The sequence below is a fragment of the Rhinolophus ferrumequinum genome, chromosome 21, assembly GCF_004115265.2.
Source record: "Rhinolophus ferrumequinum isolate MPI-CBG mRhiFer1 chromosome 21, mRhiFer1_v1.p, whole genome shotgun sequence".
NCBI classification, from domain to species: Eukaryota; Metazoa; Chordata; class Mammalia; order Chiroptera; family Rhinolophidae; genus Rhinolophus; species Rhinolophus ferrumequinum.
In genome coordinates this window covers 15336425-15358687 of record NC_046304.1, presented here as the reverse complement: position 1 = coordinate 15358687, position 22263 = coordinate 15336425, and the positions used below count along the sequence as shown (strand labels likewise).

General features: G+C 51.4%; 1 protein-coding gene across 15 annotated transcripts in view; it reads left to right on the top strand.

The window, feature by feature from the left end:
- RAP1GAP2 (RAP1 GTPase activating protein 2) overlaps positions 1–22263 on the top strand; it is a 206452-nt gene that overhangs the window by 111100 nt on the left and 73089 nt on the right. For 2 of the 15 annotated variants that reach the window (XM_033089958.1, XM_033089956.1), the window contains exon 1: positions 21940–21981. The exons of the other annotated variants lie outside the window; for them this stretch is intronic. In XM_033089958.1, the coding sequence (XP_032945849.1) occupies positions 21955–21981 (27 nt within the window). In that variant the 5' untranslated portion in view covers positions 21940–21954. Of the gene's footprint in view, positions 1–21939; positions 21982–22263 lie in introns of those variants that run through there. 15 annotated transcript variants of the gene reach the window in all.

The window sequence follows — 22263 nt, the reverse complement described above, 5'->3', positions numbered from 1 at the left end:
AGACCTGGGCTCCCACCTGCAATGAGGGCAGGATCAGGCTCTTGACCTCCTGGTTGTTATTGTACAGTGAGGCCTGAGACACCCGAGGTAGAGGCTGGACTCTCTCCAGGGTCTCTGGCCCTGGGGTTTCTACAGCCCCCACACAACCTCTGGGCAGTGGGGGAGGGTCTCACCCGGTTCCCTTGGCAACGCAGGTTAGGGCAGGGCTGGCAGGCATACGCCTTTGGTATTGATTAGCTTGGGGAGTCACAGAATGTCAGGGAGAGATGGTCTATTTTCTTTATAGATAAATTGGATGGGAAATGACTCGCCCAAGGTCCCCCTGAAGATACCGTGTTCCTCCTGTAGTCAGCAGATTAAGTTAAATTCCAAGACCCAAACTATTTTTGGTCAAGTGCTCTCTCTTCTCATCCCACCCCACACACACAGGGACAGCCCTTCCTCTAGTGGCTTCTCCCATCTGGAAGGGACTGGGGGAGGAAGAGCTAGCCTCCAGCCTGAGAATCTCTTCCCCCCAGGCCCCTGCCCCCCGCTGCCATGCCTGCAGCAACTGGTCCCTGACTCACCCTCCCCCACCTCTTTGCTGTTTGTGTTTTTCAAGGGGATTTTTTTCTAATATGAAACTGAGAAAAAGCAACCAGAGAAAGAGATGCAGAGCAGATGGGCTGAATGAGAGCCCAGTTCCCAGCCAGAGCTCAAACTGTGGATGACGCAGGGTGGGCTGGGAGAGGAGTTTGGGGCTGTCTCCCTGGGAATACTGTGGATTGTTTCCAGGCCCACGTTTGTTGTCATCTTGTTTTCATGCCCAAATGGATCAACAGGCTTTTAGGGAGGGCTGGCTTTGTGTGCCCAGCACTACACTGGGTCCCATGGGGTCAAACCAAGGCCGCAGACCTCACCCCTCAAAGAACCTGCTGTCTACAGGGGGCCTTCCTTGAGTAGAAGAAACCATATGGCTCAGCATGTAACAAGTGTGTCAAGTGGCTTTTCAGTGTGGTGGAGAGAAGTAAGGACAGCTTTGTGGGGAGGCGGAGTGGGGAGTAAGAAGGGGCCCTAATGGTGAGCATGGGGGTTATGCTAGCCCCCCTGGGCCCAACCATACACAAACATCTTCCTGGGCTTCTTGACGTGAAGGAGTTGCGGTTGGGTTGAGCCTCCTGATTCTCCTTTAGTTCACAGCACGTGTGCAGAGTGTTCGTTGAAGGTGACAATGCTGGGATTTGATGTGACCTTGATCTGAACCGTCACCACTGGCCTCTGCAGCCCCACCAGACCTGGGCTGGCCTGGTCAGCTGGGAGGTGACTGTTGTTCCGTCTTCTCCACCCCCTTACTGCAAGTCTGAGGGCAGCGCCTGCTCAGACCTTCCTCTTTCCAGAAGAGGATAAAGAGGCCCGGGGTTCCTTCTGTGGGTTGTGCAAGAAGTCTTGTTCCTACTTTGCTTCCTTGGTACTTTTCTCTCCCAGACTCATGAATGTTCCTGAAACCCTCCGAGGTAGGTCAGGCAGGTACGTAAGTCTCCTGATGCTGGGGAAGAAAATGGAGGTCAGAGGAACCTTCTCTTCTGCCGTCTCTTCATTCCCTCTGGGCAGAGCTGCGCTGGTCTCCTTCTGTCCTCCCAGGCTCACCAGTTGCCCCCCAAGCCAGTCTCTCTCCCTGGCAGTGGGCTGGGGCTTGTGGGCTGGGGCTTCCTTTCCAGTTTGTAGCACAGCCCCAGGCCCAATGCCATGTCTTCACTTTGCCCCTGGTTCCTACCTACCCCCCCTCTTCCATCCACCTTGGGAAGGGTTGAGTGAGGGGGTATCAGCATCCCTCAGATCTACCCATTTTTATGGCTGAAGTAAGGAGGCATTTGTGGGCAGGATGTGGGGAGCCTTCTTGGGTGGGGGCAGGGAGGGCTGGAGGACAACAGCAAGGAGGTTTGGTTTTCCCTTTTGTTGAGAAAGCCCTGGAGGGGGACATGAGAGGACGAATATTTGTTCCCCTCATTACCACTGCTGCAAGAGGTTTAGCTGGTCCTCTTGTTGATGCTCTGTGGACCCTGGGAGAGCCGTCCCTGGTCTCCCCACAGACCCGATTTATGTCTCCTGTCCAGATGCCATCTCCTCAGGAGCCACTCCCAGAAGCCCTTTGATTTTGTATCGGCCAGCGGACAGGGAAACCCCAGGGCAGTGCAGACGTGAGGAAGGGCTCACTTGGGTCTGCATCTGTGGAGATACAGCTTGGAGGCTTGGACCCTCATGTCTGCTTAGCTGTGCACATATATAGTGTATATTGTTCCTGATTTTGTTCATGTTTTAAGGCCAACTAGCTTACACTTCTCGCAAATTAGGTGTAACTCGATTTTAAAAAAAATGGACGTACATCGAGACGCATAAATCTTAAATGCATACTTTTATTACCCATGCGACCCATACTCTGATTCAGATACAGGACCTTTCTGCCATCGTAGAAAGTTCCCCATGTCCCTTTATAGGCAATCCCCTCCACCCCCCAAGCAACCAGTGTTCTGATTTTTTTCACTATAAATTAGTTTTGTATGTTCTAGAACTTAATTTAAAAGGAATTATGCAGCATGTACTCCTTTGTGTCCAGTTCAGCATAGTATCTGTGATATTCGCTCATGCTACCGAATGTACCAGTAGTTTGCATATGATGCACAATATTTTAATTCTCCTGTTTAGTTGTTTCCAGTTTTTGGCTATAGTGCTTAAGTTTTGTTTTGTTTTGGACATGTGTTTTCATTTCTCTTAGGTAAATATCTAGAGTGAAATGCCTGGGTCAAAGGGTAGGTGAATGTTTAACTTTCTGTGAAAACGTCAAACTTTTTGCCAGACGGTTATACTATGTTGCGTTCCTACGGGGCAGTGTTACAAGAGTTTCAACTGTTCCACATCCTCCTCCATATTTGCCATTGCCAGTCTGTTTAATTTTAGCCACTTGTGTGGGCGTGTAAGGGTATCTCGTTGTGGTTTTAATTTGTGTTTTTCTGATGACTAATAATACCGAACACTTCTTCATATTCTTACAGTTTCTGTTGACCATTCCTATAGTGTCTTTTCCCCTTCTTCCCGTTTTAAAATTGGGTTGCTTGTCTTCTTGTGCATTCTTTACATATTCTGGATACAAGTTCATTCTTTTTCTTAACCGTGTCTTTGATGAGCAGAAGTTTTCATTTTGATGCTATCTAATTTACAGATTTTTTTTTATTTTGTGTTTATAGCTTTCTGTGTCCTAAGAAATCTTTGCTTACTCTATATCACAAAGATTTTCTTCCATGTTTTCTTCTAGAAGTTTTATTGATTTAGCTATAGGTCTAAGATCCATCTTAACGTAATTTAATTGTGTAAAGCATGATATAGAGGTCTAGGTGTATTTATTCCCAAATAGATATCCAGTTGTTGAAAAGACAATGAGTTGCTTTGGTACCTTAGTCAAAACTCCACGGGCTGTGTGAGTGCACCCATGTATTTGTATAGTTTGTCTCTGTAAGCCATGGTATTTCTCTAGATCAGGGATGGCAAGTAGGTGACGCTTGTGCCATCAGTCCACCCTTCTGCCCCTATGGCAGTTATTAGTAATTGATCACGGCACTCTTTCCCAGAAGTTTAGACATGGTCTCAGAATCCTCTCCAACAAAGCGCTGCAGGCAGCCACCGCCAGTCGTTTGGAGTTGACATTTGAGATGAATTACTTCTGGCATCGCTGATTGAAATTGTCAGAAGAAGTTAAGTTATTTGCTCCAGATTCCACAACCAGTGAGTGCAGAGGCAGGATTTGGAATCAGGTCTTTTTGTGTGACACCGAAGCCTGTGCTGTCTTATCCACTCCTCTGGACTGCTTGGCAGGAATCATTTAAGCGTGTTACTTAATCTCCCTGACCTCCAGTTTCTTTACCTGTGGAATAAGGTCAGTGGCCACCTAGAAGAGCAGCTGTGCAGAGTAGAGAGGTAACCCATGAAGTAGCTGGTGGAGCGCCTACACAAGTAAGTGCTCAATAAGTGGTAATGTGATAATGTGATAATGATGATGATGACGTGGTGGTTCTTGCCCTTGAAAAGCAGTTAGATCTTCTCTCTAGGGAACTGGCAGCCAGCAGCACATGAGAGTCCCTTGCCTGCTCCCATGTAGCCTTGGGCTCTTGGCCTTTCAAGCTGGGGGCCCCAGAGGGGAGTCCTGCTTCCTAGAAATTGCTAATGGAGCCCAAGCCACAGCCCTCGGTATCCAGACACGTAGGCCTTACTCCTTCCCCCCTTTGTGTTGGGGAACAGACCTGCTGGGCTTCCAGAATGCTTTCTCTGGGGGCCCTCTTTCCCTCTCCAGCCTATTTCCCTTTCCTTTTGACAGGCCACATGGTCTACTGTGCCATGGTGGCTAATCCAGTTCCTTTGACGTGGATTAGCCATCCCTTTGAGGTTCCCTTTGAGGTTCTTCATCAAAAAAAGTGAAGTAATGTTGAATCACATTTCAGAACACAGTTTCTGGAGCCAGTCTGCCTGGGCTGAAGGCTTTATCACCTCCTAGCTTGTAACTTCTCTGTGCCTCAGTTTCCCCATTTGTAGAATAGGGATATAAGAGAACCTGCCTCATGTGGTTGTAATGGGGATGCATTGAGATGATGAACGTTTATCACTTAGAACAGAGACACATAGCACGTGTGGCAGAAATGTTAGTCATTCGTCTGCAGAGAACAACCATGCTTAGAGAGGAAGCCTGGAAGGAAGTACACTGATTTTTCTGTTGTTAATACAGTTTCTCCTCAGGACTCCCTGATTTCCTGCCCTGTCTGGTCCCCATGGCTGAGGTGCCTCTCGTTGTCCAATGAACAAAAATTGAAATTGCATTTGATATGATTTACTCCACCTGAGCCCTGTGAATTAGACCTGAAACTCTGCCTGAAAAATGTGGATGACAGTGAGGGTATTGGAAAAAGGCCCCAAACAAAGGCCCTGCCCAGCAAACTCAGACAGACCTGGGGAAGGGTTTTCAGGGAGGGAGCATCCCTCTGCATCGTGCTCCCAACTCTTGTAGTCAGGCTGCCCTTAGCCCATCAGGGGTCACAGACCACGTGGTCCCCATGGGAACAGGAAGACTCTGCAATGTTGGAGTCATCGTAAAGGATTTTGGGGTTGGACTGAGTGGAGACCTAGATAATTCAAGACTGTGGAGAGTTCTCCGGTTGGCCTTAGCATGCATTTTATGTTTGTCCCCATCAGAGATTTCCTTCCTAATTCCTTTTGCCTGCAGCTAATATGAAGAGAAGTCTGTATTTCTAAACAGACACTGACTGGCCTTGTGCCCTGATAGAGCACTTTACATTCAGGGCGTCTCTGGGGGGCTGCTTCGCACACTGCTCTAGCTCAGGCTGTGCCACCTGCCTTTGAAGGCCTGACCAGCCCTCCTTCCCTAACTCACCCCTGGCTTTGTGACATCCTGCTTGTGTGGGGTCCCGATTTTCCTGATGGATTGTTCTAGGTCTGGGGCGCAGAGGCTCGGACCTGGGCCTGGACTTTAGCAACCACCTGTGTGACATCGTGCACCTCAATCGTCTTTTGTGCACCTCAGTTCCTTCGTCTGTAGAACTGAGCCCACCCCACATTGTTGCTGTGAGGATTACAGAAGGAAGCAGGTGGGCAAGGGCTTCAGAAAGCACCAGGCACATATAGGCATTACGTGTTCGTGTGTAATGAATGCTAGTGGTTATTTTCAGGGCAGTGAGCTGAATGCTTGTGGGCTGGTTTTGTTGAGTATCCCTCTCTTCTCCTCTTCCAGCTGCCATAGACACTTCTTCACTGGGACCAGCTCAGGAGGGGTTCCCTGCCCCATGCACGAGTGTCATTTACCTGACACTGAAGCCCAGTGTGTCTGGTGCTTTGGGGGGGCAGTGGATGGGGGGTTCTGTGTTTGCTCCTGAAGGGACATCACCCGCACAGTTCTGAGCCCCTGTGGGTAGCTCCTATGTGTCCCCCTCCTGTTAGCTCCGCCTGCCCCACCTCTGGCAGATTCCCTGCTGAGTGTGGAGATGGCGTTTTTTTTAGGCCTTAGGTGGGGTATTCATTTCCTGGGACTGCTGTAACAGATGACCAGAAACTTGGTGGCCTAACAACAGAAATTCTCTCACAGTTCTGGAGGCTAGAATTCCAAAATCAGGGTGTTGGCGTGGTGTGCTCCCTCCAAAGGCCCTAGTGGAGGATCCTTGCTTGTTTCTTTCAGCTTCTGGTGGCGCCAGGCATTCGTTTGGCTTGGGGACTCCACTCTCTGCCTCCGTCTTCACACGGCCACCTCTTCTCCCTGGCTTGGCTGTCTCTGCTCTGTGGGTCACTTATAAGGATTTAGGGCCCACCTGGATCCACCTGGATCCCATCTCAAGATCTTGAACTTAATTATATTTGCAAAACCTTGTTTCCAAATCAGGTCACATTTGAAGGTTACTGGACATGGACATATTTTTTTTGGGTGGGTGGGGGGAGAACCACCATTTAACCCGCTATAGGTATGGGCTGCCCTCTCTCAGGAGCTCCTGATGGGAGTTTGGTGAGGCTCAAAAGCTCTGCCAGCACCTGCTCACCCTTGTGTAGTTGGATGTCATTTAAGTGTGCGTGCAGGGGTGGGGCGGGGTGTCGCAGGGGCAGGGCTGGGAGGATCTGGTCCAGGGCCGTCCCAGCTCAGCATCCTGAGGGACAGGGTGTGTTCTTTCCATCCTTGCTGCCATAGGGCCTGGTACATAAGGGGCCCACAGTAGGCGCTTCATAAACACTTAGTAGTCGGTGCTTAATAAAAACTCATAATAGTCTTCACTGATGGATCCAGCCTTGAGAATGTGACTTTGAACAAAAAAGCCCAGTATTTTCTTGGAGAATTTTCATAAGAATTATTTTTCCCCCAAATAGCAGCCCCCCCTCCCTGATTTTTAAATAAAATGATATATGCTTATTATTAAAAAATTAAGCAATTGTAAAGTACAGAGAAAGGAAAACAACCCACCCCTAACAATATGCTCCCATCCAGACACATTCATCCTTACCATTTGCCCAGTGTCCAGACATCTTGGCATCATACACGCAGATAGAGGCATAAATAAACGGGATCTCACTGTTTGTGCTCCTTTGTAATAAAAAGAGTTAGATTCAATTTTACTTGCATTTAACCAGTGGAGAAAAAAACCAGGAGGCTCAGGCGGAATTGCTGAAATTTGGATAAATGTTTCCTCTCTGTAAGACCTATTAATTCTTATAAGAGTCCTCTAAAGATGAGGTAAAAGATTAAAAAAAAAAACACAAGAAAAAAACCTTTGAAAGTAGAGACATTAATTTTTGTTTTTACTAAATTATTTCAACTTTATACATAGTGGTTGGTTTCGTGATTTAAAATATGAGAACCAGGTGATTTTGGAGGGGAGGTGGTACCTTCTGTGAACTTGGCCTCTCAGAGGGCATGACATACTGTTTTGAGGGGGAACTTCTATGCCCTTCCCAGGAGACTGGGCTGATGGGTTCTGCATCTCCAGCCGCATGAAGGGAGCGTGTGAGAGCCCGAGCTCAGTTACACATGGAAAGCAAACTGAGCCCTGCTGCAGGATTTGTTGGGTTTGTTAGCAGATGACACTGGCTGAGTTGCTTTGGTTTGGCAGCGGGGTCAAGAAGTTTCTGAACTGTCAGATGTGAATATGATGGCTGGTTGGCTCTAAGTGGGATGCCAGAAGTGAGGGGTGGATGGCCGGTGGTGTCAGCTGCTGTAGAAGAGGAAAAGAAGAGGAAGTGGGGAGAAAGGAAATTGGAGGTGGGAGAAGGGAGGAGGCAAGGAGAGGGAAAGAGGAAAAGACTGGTAGAAGAAGGGAGTGGGGAGGCCAGTGGTGGTAGAAGAAGGAAGAAAAGGGGTGGAGATAGGTGAGGTGGAGGAGTTGGGGTTACTTCATCATTAGCTGGTAGGCCTGGGCCCAATTTATCCCCAGATATGCTTTGTTCGACCAACATGATATTTAAAAATTCATTTCAGTGCGATGGGGGAAGGATGTGTTCTCTCCAACTCCTATTTTGCCTTACATCCTTCCTGACTTCTAAACGTGTCTGGGTTCAGCACCTTTGCCAGAGGCGCTGCTCCTCTTTCCAGAGCTCTCCCTTCCCTGGGGCTGCTTGTGGTGGTGGCCTGGGCTCCGAGGAGACAGAATTGCATCTCCCCCCAGAGATGTAGTGGGGATCAGGATCCGGCTGGATTCCCTCCCAGCTCCCCAGCCTCAGCCTTCTGTGGATGTCCAGATGGGGTTCAGGACAGCATTAGAGTGTTCCTTTGCGGGGGGTTAGTCCATGTTTGGGAGAGCTGGGCTGTGGGAGACAGGAAGCAGGGGCTGTGGCTTATTTATCTCCATCTCCTCATGTTTGGTGACTCTTTATTGAACTGGGAAGGTCTGATCTACTCTTAGAGGATGTGATGCCTACAAGGAGGCAGAGCCCAAGAAACCACGCTCTGAGAGTGACTGAAGATGAGACACGATGTCTACTGAGTGCTCCCGTGGTCCCTTCAAGGGTGGCCTCGGTAAGCACAAATAGGCAGGAAACCCTTCCACGATGTCACTTCCCCATGAGGGAATGGATCTTGGGGGCCCTGGAGTGAATCCCTTAAACACCAGCATAGTGAAACAGAAAGCAGGTCAGGAACCATGGTCAGATCTGAGGAGCAGGAAGGTGGGTCTTCAAAGTCTTGTCACCCAGAGCCTGCGGGTGCCGGAGGGTGGTGCTGGCAGCGGAGGTAGGAACCAGGAAGCCAGGCCTTCCAGGTCACTGGTCCAGCCTGAGTTGTCATGGACAGTGTCCTGATTCTGTTTGTGTGGTGTGGTCCTCTACCACTGGGCGGGCAGCCTTTCTCCTTGCTGCATGAGTCCCAGGTCCAGTGGAGGTCAGGAGTCCACACCTGGTTTTGTGAAGACCAGGAAAGAGCATCAAGGCAGTTATCAAAATATTAAAATCAGGTTCACCCCAGACGGTGCATATGTGCCACAGAGCATTTCAGTTTTGAGGAATGGGGAAAGGTTACCCAGTCAGAGGCACGGATCTAGAGCGTCCGAGTTCCTTCCTCTCTACAAAGTGTTGTTGGACATGTGCTATCAAGATGTCTGTATTAGTTTCTTATAGCTGCTGAAACAAAGGACCACAAACGTAGTGGCTTAAGATAACACAGATTTACCATCTCATAGTTGTGGCGGCCAGAAGTCGGACAAGGGCCTCACAGGTCTAAAATCAAGGTGTTGACAGGGCTGCCTTCCTTCTGGAAGCTCGAGGGGACAGTCCATTTCCTGGCCTTTTCCAGCTTCTAGAGGCCGCCTGCATTCCTTGGCTCATGGCCCCATTCCTCTGTCTGCAAAGGCAGCAACCACTGAGCCATATCCTCACGCTGCCACCCCTCTGGTTCTCTCTCTTCTGCCTCCTCTCATAAGGACGCTTGTGATTACACTGGGCCCACTCGGATCATCCAGGCTCCTCTTCTCATCTCATGGTCAGCTTATTAGCACCTTTGATTCCATCTGCAACCTTAATTCCCCTTTGCTGCCACGTAACCTCACATATTCACAGGCACTGAGGATTAGGAGGGGCATTATTTAGCCTATGACAAGGTCAGGGCACCTTCATGGTTCAGTGGGAGAGGCTGGGCTTTGTTAGACCTGCGTTCCCCATCTGTAAGATGGGGGATTGTTTATCCACTTCCTAGCGGAAACTCTAGAGGTCCAGCACACTGTAGGGCTTCTTTCTATAGGGTTCCGTGGTTCTGTGACTGAGTCTCTGCCTGCCTGATTTCATTGCTTTTTGAGCCCATGACATTAGATGATTTCAGATATCCTCCTCCTGACCATGGGATTTGAAGAGTATGTCGCATGTCCCTGAGCTTTTCCACAGAGAAAGGAAGACCACACAACACCCACACTGTCTGTCTAGAGCTGAGAGGTGGCCTTGATTTTGTTACCTTCAGTCGGCCACTTGCTGATCCCCCATCCATGTGGAACGATAACCCTTCGTTGAGGAGAAAATGGCATAGGTGAGCGTCACCTTGCCCTGATTTGCAGTTGTCCAATATTCTCTTGAAAGGAGGTGCCATTGCCTACCTCCAACCACACGTTGTCATCTCCCTCCCATCTAACCTGAATCTTTCCTGCTGCAGTTTCAGCCTGCTGGCTCTCAGTTTGGCTGGCAGGGAAACAGCAAAGCTGCCCGCCAGGTCGATAATGACACCTAATCCTGGGGATCTGCTTCTGTCCCATTGTAACAGTGCCACCACTTCTATCCCCAGGCCCCCCTCTGCTTCTTCCCATCAGAGTGCGCTGTCTGTTGTGTACGTCCAGGGTCATCTGGGGGTGAAGACGGGAAGGCCCGTGGGAGGAGAGGGAAACACTTCATTATGCTGAGCCTGGCTGTGCTTAGATAACCCTCCCCAGGTGACCTGCCTGGCACAGAACGTCCCTGTCCTGGTCCCCCAGGTCAGGTAGTGTTGCCTGGCTACGGGGCAGCCAGCGAGGCTCTGACAGGGAAAGTAAATAGGAATATATGTTTACAATTCAGTATCACTGGGCAGTCAAACACGTGGCAGCGCCTTCCAGCCCACCAAGGATCTGTAATTCTCCTCACTCCATGAGTGTGTGTGTGTGTGTGTGTGTGTGTGTGTGTGCGCGTGTGTGTGTGTGTACCAAGACCCAGATGGTCTCTTCTGGGAATTGGCCATCCGCTCCTGTGTGGGACGGGGAGTGGGTGGGCGAGTTACAGCCTCAGCCCCAGGGGAACTGTCAACCTGGTCACCTGGGCAAGACTCTTCAGACACTCTGGGGCTGGCCTGGACGCCTCAGCTGGCTGGAGCTTTGAGGGCACGGGGCTCTGGGGCAGCTCATGCAGATTTTGCCTTGGACTGCAGCGATCAGAAGGTGTGCGCTGCCGGGGGCGCCCAGCGCAGGGGATGGGTAGGGGCTGAAGTCAGCAATCTGCGGGCCAGCAAGGTGTCCTGTGTGCGGCTGCATCTGACCGGAGGAAAGGGTGGCTTCTCCCAGTTGGTCCACGGGAGGGGTGCCCTTTTTGAATTCACACAAAGGCTAGCCTTGGTCCTGCTAAAGGGGACTCATTAAGTTGGTTGAGTCCCAAAGATCACATGTGGGATGCCAAGCATCGTGTGACTTGTCCCCAGGCAGCCTCAGTGCCTCCTCAGGTGGAGCTGGGGTCTTGGCAGCTGTGGGGAAACAGGAGGTGGACAGACCCATGTCTTTTGTAAGTGGTAGGAAAGCAGGCCAACCTTCCCTTAGCTGGAGGTACACAAATGGCTGCCTGGGGTACCTGTGGGCACTCAGTGGGGGGAGATCCTAGGATGGTGTCCTAGGAGGGTCACTCCTGGCAGGGATCATTTGACAGCAGTGGGTGGTCCACAGCCAGTGAGGCTGACTATTTTCCCTGCATGTGCTTTGTGCTTGCTCCTCTTCTGTTACTCAGACTTCTTCCTCTCCCCCACCCTACCGCCTCCCTCCTTTCTAAATCTCCCTCAAAGGCACAGCTAGAATGCTACTACCCCCATGAAGCCTTCCCTGAACTCCTCTAGCGAGAGTTTGTATTGCTTGCTCTCCTGCATTAAGAACACCTTACACATGGAAGTGCCAGTGAAATGCCTTCATTCACTTTGCAAATTATTTATTGAACGCCTGCCATGGATTAGGGACTGCTGTAGGGCCCGAGGATACAGCAGCGAACACGATTCCTGGCCTCCTGGAGTGTACCTACCAGTCAGGGAGGGGGACTGCAGATAAGAAAGTGATCTACAACTGCAGCTTCTGATCCGTGCTCTGAGAGACAGACACAAACATGGTGTTGGGGTGGTCGTCATTTCAAGGGTGCTATTTGAGAATATCGGTGTCATATCGGTGTCGGTGGGAGGGAGACATGGCTCTCTATGGGGGCTCGAGGAAGGCCTCTGGAGGAGATAATGTTTAAGCTGAGCCCTGAGGAGGATGAGAAGGAATGGCTGTGTGAAGAGCCGGGGGTGTGCCTGAATGCCGGAAATGAAAATGCGAAGGCACCAAGGTCGGGAAGAGTCTGTACTTTTGAGGAACAGAAAGGAGGCCTGTGTGGTTAGAGTAGAGTGAACGACGGGAGGCTGCAGAGAGGCAGAGCCTGTCAGGCCTGTGGGCCTTGGAAGAGGTTTAGGTCTTCTTCACCAGCAAAGTGATGTGATGTCTGTCCAGCTGCCATGTGGCAAAGGGATTACAGTTCAGTACAAATGGAAGGAGGGAGACCAGATTGGGGGTTGTTGCTCTAGTCTGGACAAAAAAGTGGAGGGGGCTTGGACGTGGGAGGTTGGCAGTGGAGATGGACAGAAATGGGTGAATTCAAGTTTTATTGAGCAGGTCGAGACCACAGGGTGAACTGATGGACTGGACATGGGAGGTGAGGGAAAGGGAGGAATCCAGCTGTGTAGTCATCCTAGATGGCACTTGAGCAATGGATGGGTTTTGGTCCCGTTTTTCTGAGACAGAGAAGCCTGGGAAGGTTCGGGGAGGAAGATCAGAGGCTCTATTTTGGACACACCAAGTCTGAGACGCTCATGAGACAGTGAAGTGGAAACATCAAATATGTACTTGGAGATGCTGATGTGGAAGTCCAAGGAGAGGTCAAGGTTGGAGATATTCATGTGACCCAATCAGCAGAGAGACGGTTTTAAGTCTGGGAGGATGGATGGGTAGCGTGGGAGGACAGTGGAGACACATGAGAGGAGGGCCTTCAGAGAGGAGGAGCCGGTGGGGAGGGCTGGAGGAAAACTAGGAGGGCAGGGCTGTTGTGGACACCCAGTGGAGGGAACGCTACAAGGAGGGAGTGGTGCTGAGCGATGAAGAGGAGGGCAGAAGTTCTTGTTCTTGTATGTGGCAATGTTGAGGTCATTGGTGACCTTGACAAGAGCTTTTCAAGGGGGCTGTGGGGCCCGATGGATTGCTGGGCTGATGGAGGCAGGAAGACTGTTGCTTAAGGTGTGTAGAATTCCCCAGAACTGACCAGAGTGGCCAAGCTTAGGAACACTGCGACTTCTTCGGCTCCAGCTGGAGGTGGGTCTCCTGTGTAAGGTGAAGCTATCCTCCTGGTGGTGCGGTCCCCTTGACGACCCAGCCCCGCGAAGGCAGTGGGATCCTTTCGCAATCCAGATACACGGTGTCCCGGGGCAGAACAGATCCAGGCTGCCTGATGGTTCTAGGAGGGGTTGTTTATGAGGGTGAGTGGCCAGCCTGAGTCTCATAGGTTCAGCCAAAATCAGGAGGCACCTTCCTTAGGCCTGGGAAAGCAGGGTCATGATTTCACCTCCTGGTGGCCCTCTCAGACTGGTCACTCCCAGTCTGGATAGCCGCAGGGCCAAAGGAACTCCCAATTTAGTGAAAATGAGGCTATGCCCAGGGTCCAGGGCATACCACCTGCTCACTGGGGCAGCTGGAAGTGTGTTTGGGACTTTATGAACCCAGAGCTCTCTTTAGATAGATGTGCTTTGCAATCGCTTGTCTTGACTGCATCCATGCACATCACAGGGGAGTGGCTTGGAGCCCCAGCTGTGGGTCTGCACCTTCCATATGGCTCACCAGGCCCCCTTGTGGCCGATACCATCAATACCAGATGGTCAGCTGCAGAGGGGTGGGAGGGAGGTAGGGGGGAGGGGTGCGATCAGGGTGGGAGGTGAGACTGGGGAGAGTGACAAGCCCTCCAGTTGCCCTCTGAGTCAGCTCAGCAGACCAGGGGCTCAGGCTGCCAGGAGCTGGGGCCCCACCACTGTGTCCACTGTTAAACCTCACCACTCAGGTGCCCCTGGAGACCTCCTTCGGAGAGACCCGGTTTAAGTGGGGGGCCGCGGGGGTCTCCTCAGTCAGGCTGAGCACTTCTGCTTCTGGGTCCTGCATCCCCAGCTTGGCAGGCTCACTGGCTGTTCCAGTTCCCCTGTGGCTTCAGTGCAAGCTCTGGAAGGTGGCACCAGCCCTGTGAGCCAGGCGCTGGCACCACTTCAAACACATCCCCTGGATGCATGGATCTGTTTTGGTAGAAAAGGAAGTGGATCGTGAAAAAGAGGCCGAGGTTTCTGACTTCGTCCTCTTTCCCTCTATGTGCTTCCTTTGTTGTCTGTCTGTGTTTGAGGAGGGGACCACTGGGCAGGCAAATTGCAAGCAGCAACAGATGATAACTGTTTATAGCAAGAGGGCACGTGCAGCTGGCTGCTACTGCTCCTCACCTTGGGGGCCCATGAACCTCTCCAAAGCCTAGGCAGGTGTGTTTTTATGAGTGAGTGTTTATTGTGTGTGGGGTGAATGTGAATGTTTGGGGAGCTCTCCATTGTACCATCCATGTGTTCTGGGAATCTGTGTGGGCGTGGGTGCTGTGGGACTCCGCGTTGGTGTGAATGGATTTGTAGCCAAATGCTTCCCCCAGCCCGAACAGCTGGGCCTGGGGTGGGCCACCCAGTGGCCCTGCCCCAAACCTTGTTAGGTCCTGAATTTGCACCAGTACCCCATTCATCAGCCCCAGCTGGCAAAATGGGGCGGGACAATCGTGCTATTTGACATATGGTTTATGGAGAAGAGAGCTGTTCAGCGTCGAAGTCCCCACACGGTTGTATACGTATAATTAGGCTGTTGGAGCTCAGGGACTGACTGTTAGAATCGCTTGGGATCAAAGCATTTATTTAGGTAGTCATTAACTAGAAGATGGGGAAGGAAAAGAACATGCAATTTGCAGACGTCCCTTCCCTGCAGGTCAGCCTGAAAGGAAACAGCCTTCCTCCTGCCATCTCCCTCTGGGGAGAGGAAGGTTGGGGTCTTTTGGACATCTCTCAGGCCCATCAGGAGCATGAGCCCCCCCAAATTACCAGTGTCTCAGGACTTTTTTGATTATCTCCCTTGGCTCCGCCAGGCCCAGCAGCAAAACACCACGTATTGATTGATTCAGTTCTCAGTCCAGTACATCTGATGAGAATCTATGTGGTAGGCAAGGGACTGCTGCCAGCGAAATCCCAGTAATCTGTTGTCCTCAGTGGAGGGGGGTGTCAACAGGAAGAGCCCAGATGATTGTAATTCTGGCGTACATAAAATCTCTAAAGCTTGCTTTTGCCACTTCTTAACACTGCTGATGTAGGCATGGGGGGTGGTGGCTTTGCTTTTCTTCTTCATCTTAGAGCAGAGGTTGTGCAGCGGGAAGCATCACCCGGCAAGAGGGTGCTGGGAGTAGCCAAGCTCTGGGCAGTCAGTAGTCTGCGGCTGGCACCCAGTGTTCTCTCTGGGGCAACAGCTCAGCCCCCATGGAAGGGAAGGGAGGGAGGCCACCTGCATACCCTGTAGTGAGTGTGGACACTGAAGCACAGAGAGAGGAGAGGCTCATTGAGAAGGTTTCTTGGTACATGATATATGCCTTAGGATATGGTGTCTCCTGCTGAAGGAATGGTGTGAGGTTGTATCCTTCCACTCGCTTGTCCCCAAACAGCCCTGGAAGTGAGAATCTTTTATTTTGGAAATGAGTGAACTGAGCTGCGGTCACAGCCACGTGACCGTAGATCAAGGACACCTGGTAGCCGGGTATGTTCTGGTTCCCTGAGATAATGTAGACTCTGCCTTGGGGCGGTGATGCTCCCCTCGGTGGGGGAGATGGAGGGAGAGCTTCAGGCAGGGGATCGCTTCTGAGATAAAGGATAGGAGCAGGGTCTGCTGGGCAGGGCACAGGTTCCACATCTGCTCTGTGACAGCTTCTCTCTGAAGGACATTTTTCTACCTCTCTTCCCTCCCAGGCACAAGTCCAGGCCAGTATTGGGGGAGGAGGCTAAATTGGTACCAGGGTCTACAGTGCCTGGTTCCCAAAATTGACTTGGTGGAGGGAGAGGTGGTGGCCAGGCTCGGAAAGCTTCTGCTGCCCCAGTTGCAAGCCCCGAGTCCAGGTGTGCTGGTTACGGCTGCAGTTTCCACTCTCAAGGAGCCAGCAGGACAGTGGGCAGGAGGGAGGGGAAGAAGGAAGGGAGAGTGGAAAGGCGGGTAATGTGAGAGGATGAGTTGGCCGGTGCCCTGGTTTGTGCAGAAACCTTTCCTGGGGAACAAAGACCACTGGAGTAACGGAGAGGGGGAGCCATGCCGCTGGGGCTCAGCCAGACGCCTGCCTGCCTGCGCCAATTAGGAGAGGACAGCTTTGTAGCACATGACACGTTGCATTTCAGGGACAAGGAGGTCTGCGGGAGAAGCAGAGAGTTTTTTCGGGAGGCCAACACTGTCCCTTGCTCCCACGCTCAGTCTCGGGGTCGCTTTGTTTCCTGTTCCTCAGGATAGATACCAGCAGAGGCACCTGGGCTTCTTGCCTGGGCCACAAGGATGGCCTCTGGTGAGACCAAAGCCACACTGACCCCCTCCTCGCTCTCCTGCCTCCAAGCCTGGGGTGCGGCTCTTGCCTCTCCTGAGAGTCTAGCCCTCCAGCTCACCCTGCTGCAGGCCTACAGGGTTTGTTTCAAATAACCTGATGAGATTTACAGAGCTGTTTTTTACAATTCCCTCACTGTGAGTTTCAGACCTGAAGCAGAGCCCAACTTGGTTGGGAAGACCGGAAGTTTCAGGCCACAGACAGGATGAGAACCAGAAGCTCTGCCAACTGGCGCCCCAAGGCCTGGCACGAAGGAGCCTGCATGGTGTAGACGCCTATTCCTTAACCAGGGCTGGGCTGGGGACGTGTGTCACACACACCCAAGTTCCAAGGTAGGGGCAACTGGGAAGCAGGAACCACAGTTGTTTCCTAGAAAATGGGTCTGGATCGCCGGAAGGCAGCCATGTTCTCACAGCGCCCCTTACAAACACCCACAAGGTCTCCTGGCCTCGCTCCTGACCACTGGTCATGTCCCTCGTCCACGCTTCATCCTCGTCCTGTGTGTGCTTTAGGTTGATTGGTACAGTGCTTTACAGTTTATAAAACACTTTCGTAAACTCTTCTGGTTCGCACAGCCACCCTGGAAGAGAGGAATTACTTTGCTCACTTAGTAGATGAGGAAATGGAGCCTTAGATAAATGCAATTTTGTCAGCTGGTAAGACGCAAACTTGAGGTTTGTGATTTCAAGTTCAGCACTCTTTCTACTACTCCAAGAAATAATTACTGAGTACACGTAATTACTGGGTGTCTACTACTGTGTTTCGTGGCTTCTAAGACACACTCCCCCCGCCCGCTCCCCACCCCACCACATTTAACGTGTCTGAAATCAGGCTGGATCTCCTAGCAATAGTATGCCGTAGTTTGTAATTGGTGGTGTTTTTGCTTTGTTAGTGGTACCTAATGTAATGTGTATCTTACAATGGATGTCATTTTAGATTTGATGAAATCCGATGTGTGTACAACTCTGGTGTGTGTAGACAGAGCTTCTGCCTGCCAGTTGTCAGTCTCGAGGAAAGATCAGTCAGTCCTAGCCATTGCTATAAAACAGTATGCTGTGTACCCAAACCAAGTCCAGTGCTATGGGAATTCTGGCTGAGGGGGTTTCAGAAAGATGTTGGAGAGGATGGGTGGGATTTGGATCCTGAGCGTCCTGCGTCTTGGGTATCAAGCAGCTGATGGAAACAGCAGACCCAGTCCTCGTTAGTGTGGCGGCTTAAAGCCTGGACGCTGGAGGCTGTCTGTGTTTGCCTCGCTGATGCCGTCTGTTGACCCGTTATTTCAGTCTCAGCCTTGGTTTCCACAGCTGTAGAGTGGGGATAATAGTGACTGCCTGATAGGTGGTCATGAGGAATAGATGCGACGACACGTGTGAAATTCTTGGACACGGGCTTGGTACACGTAGTGAGAGCTCAATGAATGTCAACAGCTCCCATCGTAACAGTAACTATAAATTCACCCGAGTCATTTGTTGATCAATTGCTGTCCTTGTGTTGGGTGCATTCACGATTGTCATCTCATTTCCTTTTGGGAAGCACTCGAGAAGGTGGGGATCCTTATGCCCACTTTACAAATGAAGAGAACGGGGCCCAGGTCACAGGGCCAGGGGCTGGGCTGGGATTTGGATGCTGGTCTGTCTGACACCCCAGTCCCGTGCTCTTTCTCAGCTGCTGCTGAAAAGTTATAGGCGAGGAAGGAAATCCTGCTGATCCTGAGAACTCGCTTCAGGCAGGGCGTTTCATAATCAAGTTGTTACCGTTGAGTGCTCGGAAAGGGGGGGGTTTCCGGTATAGAAGGATGGAGGTCTTATTCGAAGGCACAGGACACTGATTTGACAGCAGGTGAGTTTGCTTAGCTCTTAATCTCCCCTCCCCGTCTCCTTCACCAGTGGAAAGGGGGCAGTTTTCCCCCATCAGAGTGGCTGTTGGTCTCCCTGGTTCTTGTTCCTTCTTTTGTGATTGGCTGTCCTGGGGCTCACTCCAACTGGCCTGTGTCCCCTCACTGCCCACCCCGGAGAGACCACCAGTGTGTGGTCACCACTGTTACTCATGACCCCGTGGACCTCCTTGCCTGGAGTCTCCTTCCTGCCATCTGAGTTTAACACAGGCAAACTCTTTTTCTCTCCCTACCCTTTCCCGCTCTTCCTCTCCATTCTTTCCACTTCATCCTCTTCTTCACCTAGAACACTTGGCTCTTCCACTAACAGGCTGTGTGACCTTAAGAAGGTCAGTTTACCTCTCTGAGCTTCATTTCCCACTTCCTCCCTAACTGGATTGTCATCAGGGTCCAATGGGAAGTAGTGGGAATGAAGTCTGGACCTGGATATTGACTCCTGCTCTACCATTGTGTGTCATTAGATTCAAATATCCTCTGTGACCTTGTCTGCAAAGTGAGGAGAGTAACCCTTTGCTGGCAAGTCCTTCTTTGCAGCACAGCCATTGTCCACTCCTCCATGTGTCACTGCAGGTGTTGGCTTACCCCCATTATTGCTCCTCTTTTATTGGATTGTAATTATTTACTTCTGTGATTCTCTTAGTCACTGGATGGAAGTCAGTTCCTTTGTTTAGTTATTCATTCAGCAAGTATTTATTGGGCACCTATGTGCCAGGTGTTGAGGTTACAGACAAACAAGAAATTATCATACAGAGAGGTAAGTTGTTCGATAGGGCACATGCAAGATGCTAGGGGAGGACCACCTCAGGGACGGGGATGGGATGGGGAATGGAGGCCAGGAAGGCTTCCTAGAGGAGGTGATCTCCAAGCTACGGCCTATAGGACAAATAGGAGCCAACCAAAATAAAGGGGTGTGGGTAGGAGAGGGACTGAGACTGACCTTCATTGGGTCCTGAGCCCCAAGCCAGTGCCCGGCCCAGAGGGTATCAGTAAGTCAGTCCCCTGTCTCTTTCCTTCCTCGCTGCCTGTGAATGCATTCCTGCACGCAGACAGGGGCTTGGACCACAAGCCTTCCTGGGCCCTGGGCTGCTGTGGCCAAGGGGTCTTCTGGATATGGCATGTCCCGGGGAACTGGGCGGCAGGAGCAGGAGTGGCAGGGTGGGGTGGGTCTGTGCATAATGAGTCACTGTGTCTGAGCAGCAATGCCGGTGAGCCAGAAGCAGGTGTGGCAGGGAACAGGGAAGATGCTGAGGATGTAGGAGCCTTACCCTGACTCCCTTTCTCCAGGGGAGAGAGAAAAGGGCTCATTCAGGACAGCCCAGTGGACCTCTGCCTACAGAGGCAGACCGGTGAGCTTGACTGTGTCCCTTCTCCTAATGTGGTTGTTTTCTATCAGAATTTGAAGAGTTGGAAGGGACATTGCCAGCCTTCTTTGCAGCCATGGTTCCCTCTAGCACACGGCCTCTCCAAATTCTCGAAACGGCCCAGTTCACATCCCAGAACTCTGTCCCTCTCCTCCCCACACTCCTTCTGACCTCCAGTGTCACTTCAAGCCCCCAGGGATGGACCCATGCCAAGGCCCTCTCTGACCTCAATTGAACTGTGCCTGCTCCCAGCCCCTGACCTCTCTGTTCTCCTGTGGATGGTGTTGCGGTTGCTGGAGCTTGAGCAGGCGTCGGGGGGCTGGGCTGGGGAGAGGAAATTGGATTTGTGCCTGGTGGTGGGCTGGGCCAGAAGAGGGAGAGCAGAGACAAGCTGGGCTTTCTGGGTGAGGCTGAGTAGGTGATGGGGTACTTTTCACACTGTCTTGGGGGCCAGGGCGTGAAGAGTGAGCCCAGAGCCAGAGCTGGGAGGAAGCAACGACGACCATCTTAGTTGCCATTTACTGAGGGAAATTTGTGTCTCACTCTTCACTGGACACATTCTATAACCACATCCTATTCTACAACCACCTTGCAAAGTGGGTCAGATCTCCCATTTTACAGGGTTGGAAACTGAGGCACACAGGCTGAGTCAGCAGCCCGCACAGCTGGTCCATTACAGCAGAGCCACGAGGTAAAACCTTGCACACTAAATCGGGGCAATTTCCACCACACCACAAGGTCTTTTTCTGAGGGATTTAAAAATTTACCTTTTCGGGCGGCCGGATGGCTCAGTTGGTTAGAGCGCGAGCTTTCAACAACAAGGTTGCTGGTTCAATTCCCGTATGGGATGTTTGCAGGGAGCCCCCTGCAACTAAGATTGAAAACGGAGACTGGACTTGGAGCTGAGCTGTGCCCTGCACAACTAGATTGACGGACAATGACTTGGAGCTGACTGGCCTGGAGAAACACACTGTTCCCCGATATTCCCCAATAAAAAGAAAAAAAATTCACCTTTTCCCTTCCAAGCAGAGCATGTTGTTTTCCTCGCAAAGCTGGAACAGGATGGAGGGCCCTGCCTGGGTTCTAAGTGTGACGTGTTTATTAGTGTTGGAAAGAGGCTCTGAGACCCAGGTGAGCCCTGGGCTGAGCTCCAGGGCCTGTCTCCTCTCCACACTGTGCTCTTGTTAACAGCACAGCTCTCGAGCGCCTGTGGGCCCCGAGCTTGACATGCTGTATGCATCTCCGCAAGCCATTCACTTTATTTATTTTTAATTTTTCTTGTGGGATAGCTGCAGGGCATGGGGACTACTCTCTTTTTTTAAAAGCACATTAAAAAAATTTTTTTTAAACCAAAGTAATATATGCAATGATTGAAAAACAAAATCCAGGCTGTTTGTGAAACAGTTCACTCTACCTCTGCCCCCTCCTACAGGCTCCACCCACAAAGGAACTACTTCTTAACTCTTTGAGCTATTTCATCGAACCTTTGAATAGGATGTTTTTAGCTCCATGAGGTCCTCGTGAATGCCTTTAAAGATGCAGGTTGGGGTGGCCGGTTAGCTCCGTTGGTTAGAGTGCGATGCTCTTAACAACAAGGTTACCGGTTCGATCCCCGCATGGGCCACTGTGAGCTGTGCCCTCCACAACAAGATTGAAACAACTACTTGACTTGGAGCTAATGGGTCCTGGAAAAACACACTTGAAAAAAAAAAAAAGATGCAGGCCCTAGCTTTCTTTTAGTATCTTTATTCTCCTTACACTTAGGGCTTTCCCATACACAAATGGGAAAATTGAGGTTCCAATCAAGTGGGGCTTGCCCTGCGTCCCACACGTGTTAGACACTGGGTCTTCTTCAGGCCTGTACTGTTGCTGGTGTCCTCTACTCGGTACTGCCTTCATCCCGCATCACAGGCCAGCAGTGTTGCGAACTCATTCAAGAAAAGAATGGAAGGGCAGGAATGCTTCCTGCATCCTGTTTCCTTGGCCCCTGAATGGATCTCCTCTTACAACCTGCTGGCATGGTGGTGCCTCTTCCCGTGGAGGGACCCTTTGCCTTATGACATACAACGTGTGGTGACTCTACCAGCCCTGGGCTGCCCAGATAAACAGCACTGGCAAAGGATGGGGTCAAAGGTCAGGGCCAGTCAATGTGGCATAACAGCTCCGGGCGGACACCCAAGTCCTGCAGTTCCTTGTTTGATCTTAAGGAAGTTGTTCAACGTCAGCAGCAGCAGCTGGGGTGGTAGCCACACCTACAGTAGTGCTCAGGGAGACAGACAGGGTCCCCAACTCGCAAAGGACAGGCACTGGTGGGAGATGATGGATTTCTTAAAGAATCTTTTGGTGAGTGGCCCGTGCTGTGGAGGAATGCCCGTCCGGGCCCCCTCTACCCCCAGCCCAGAGTGGGTGAGGGGGGCAGAGCCAGAGCTCCTCCTGCTGTCACTTGGCAGGGAGCCCCTGCGTGACCTCTCATGGGGCAGGGAGGTGCCTGTCGCTCAGGGGAAGGGGGAACAGACAGCAGGTACAGAGAGGGCTGTGTGTGTGGAGGCGGGCGAGGGACACCATGGCATAGAGTCAGGGACGAGGGCCTTTCCTCTCTGGCCGGAGATATGAGGTGGGCGTCCT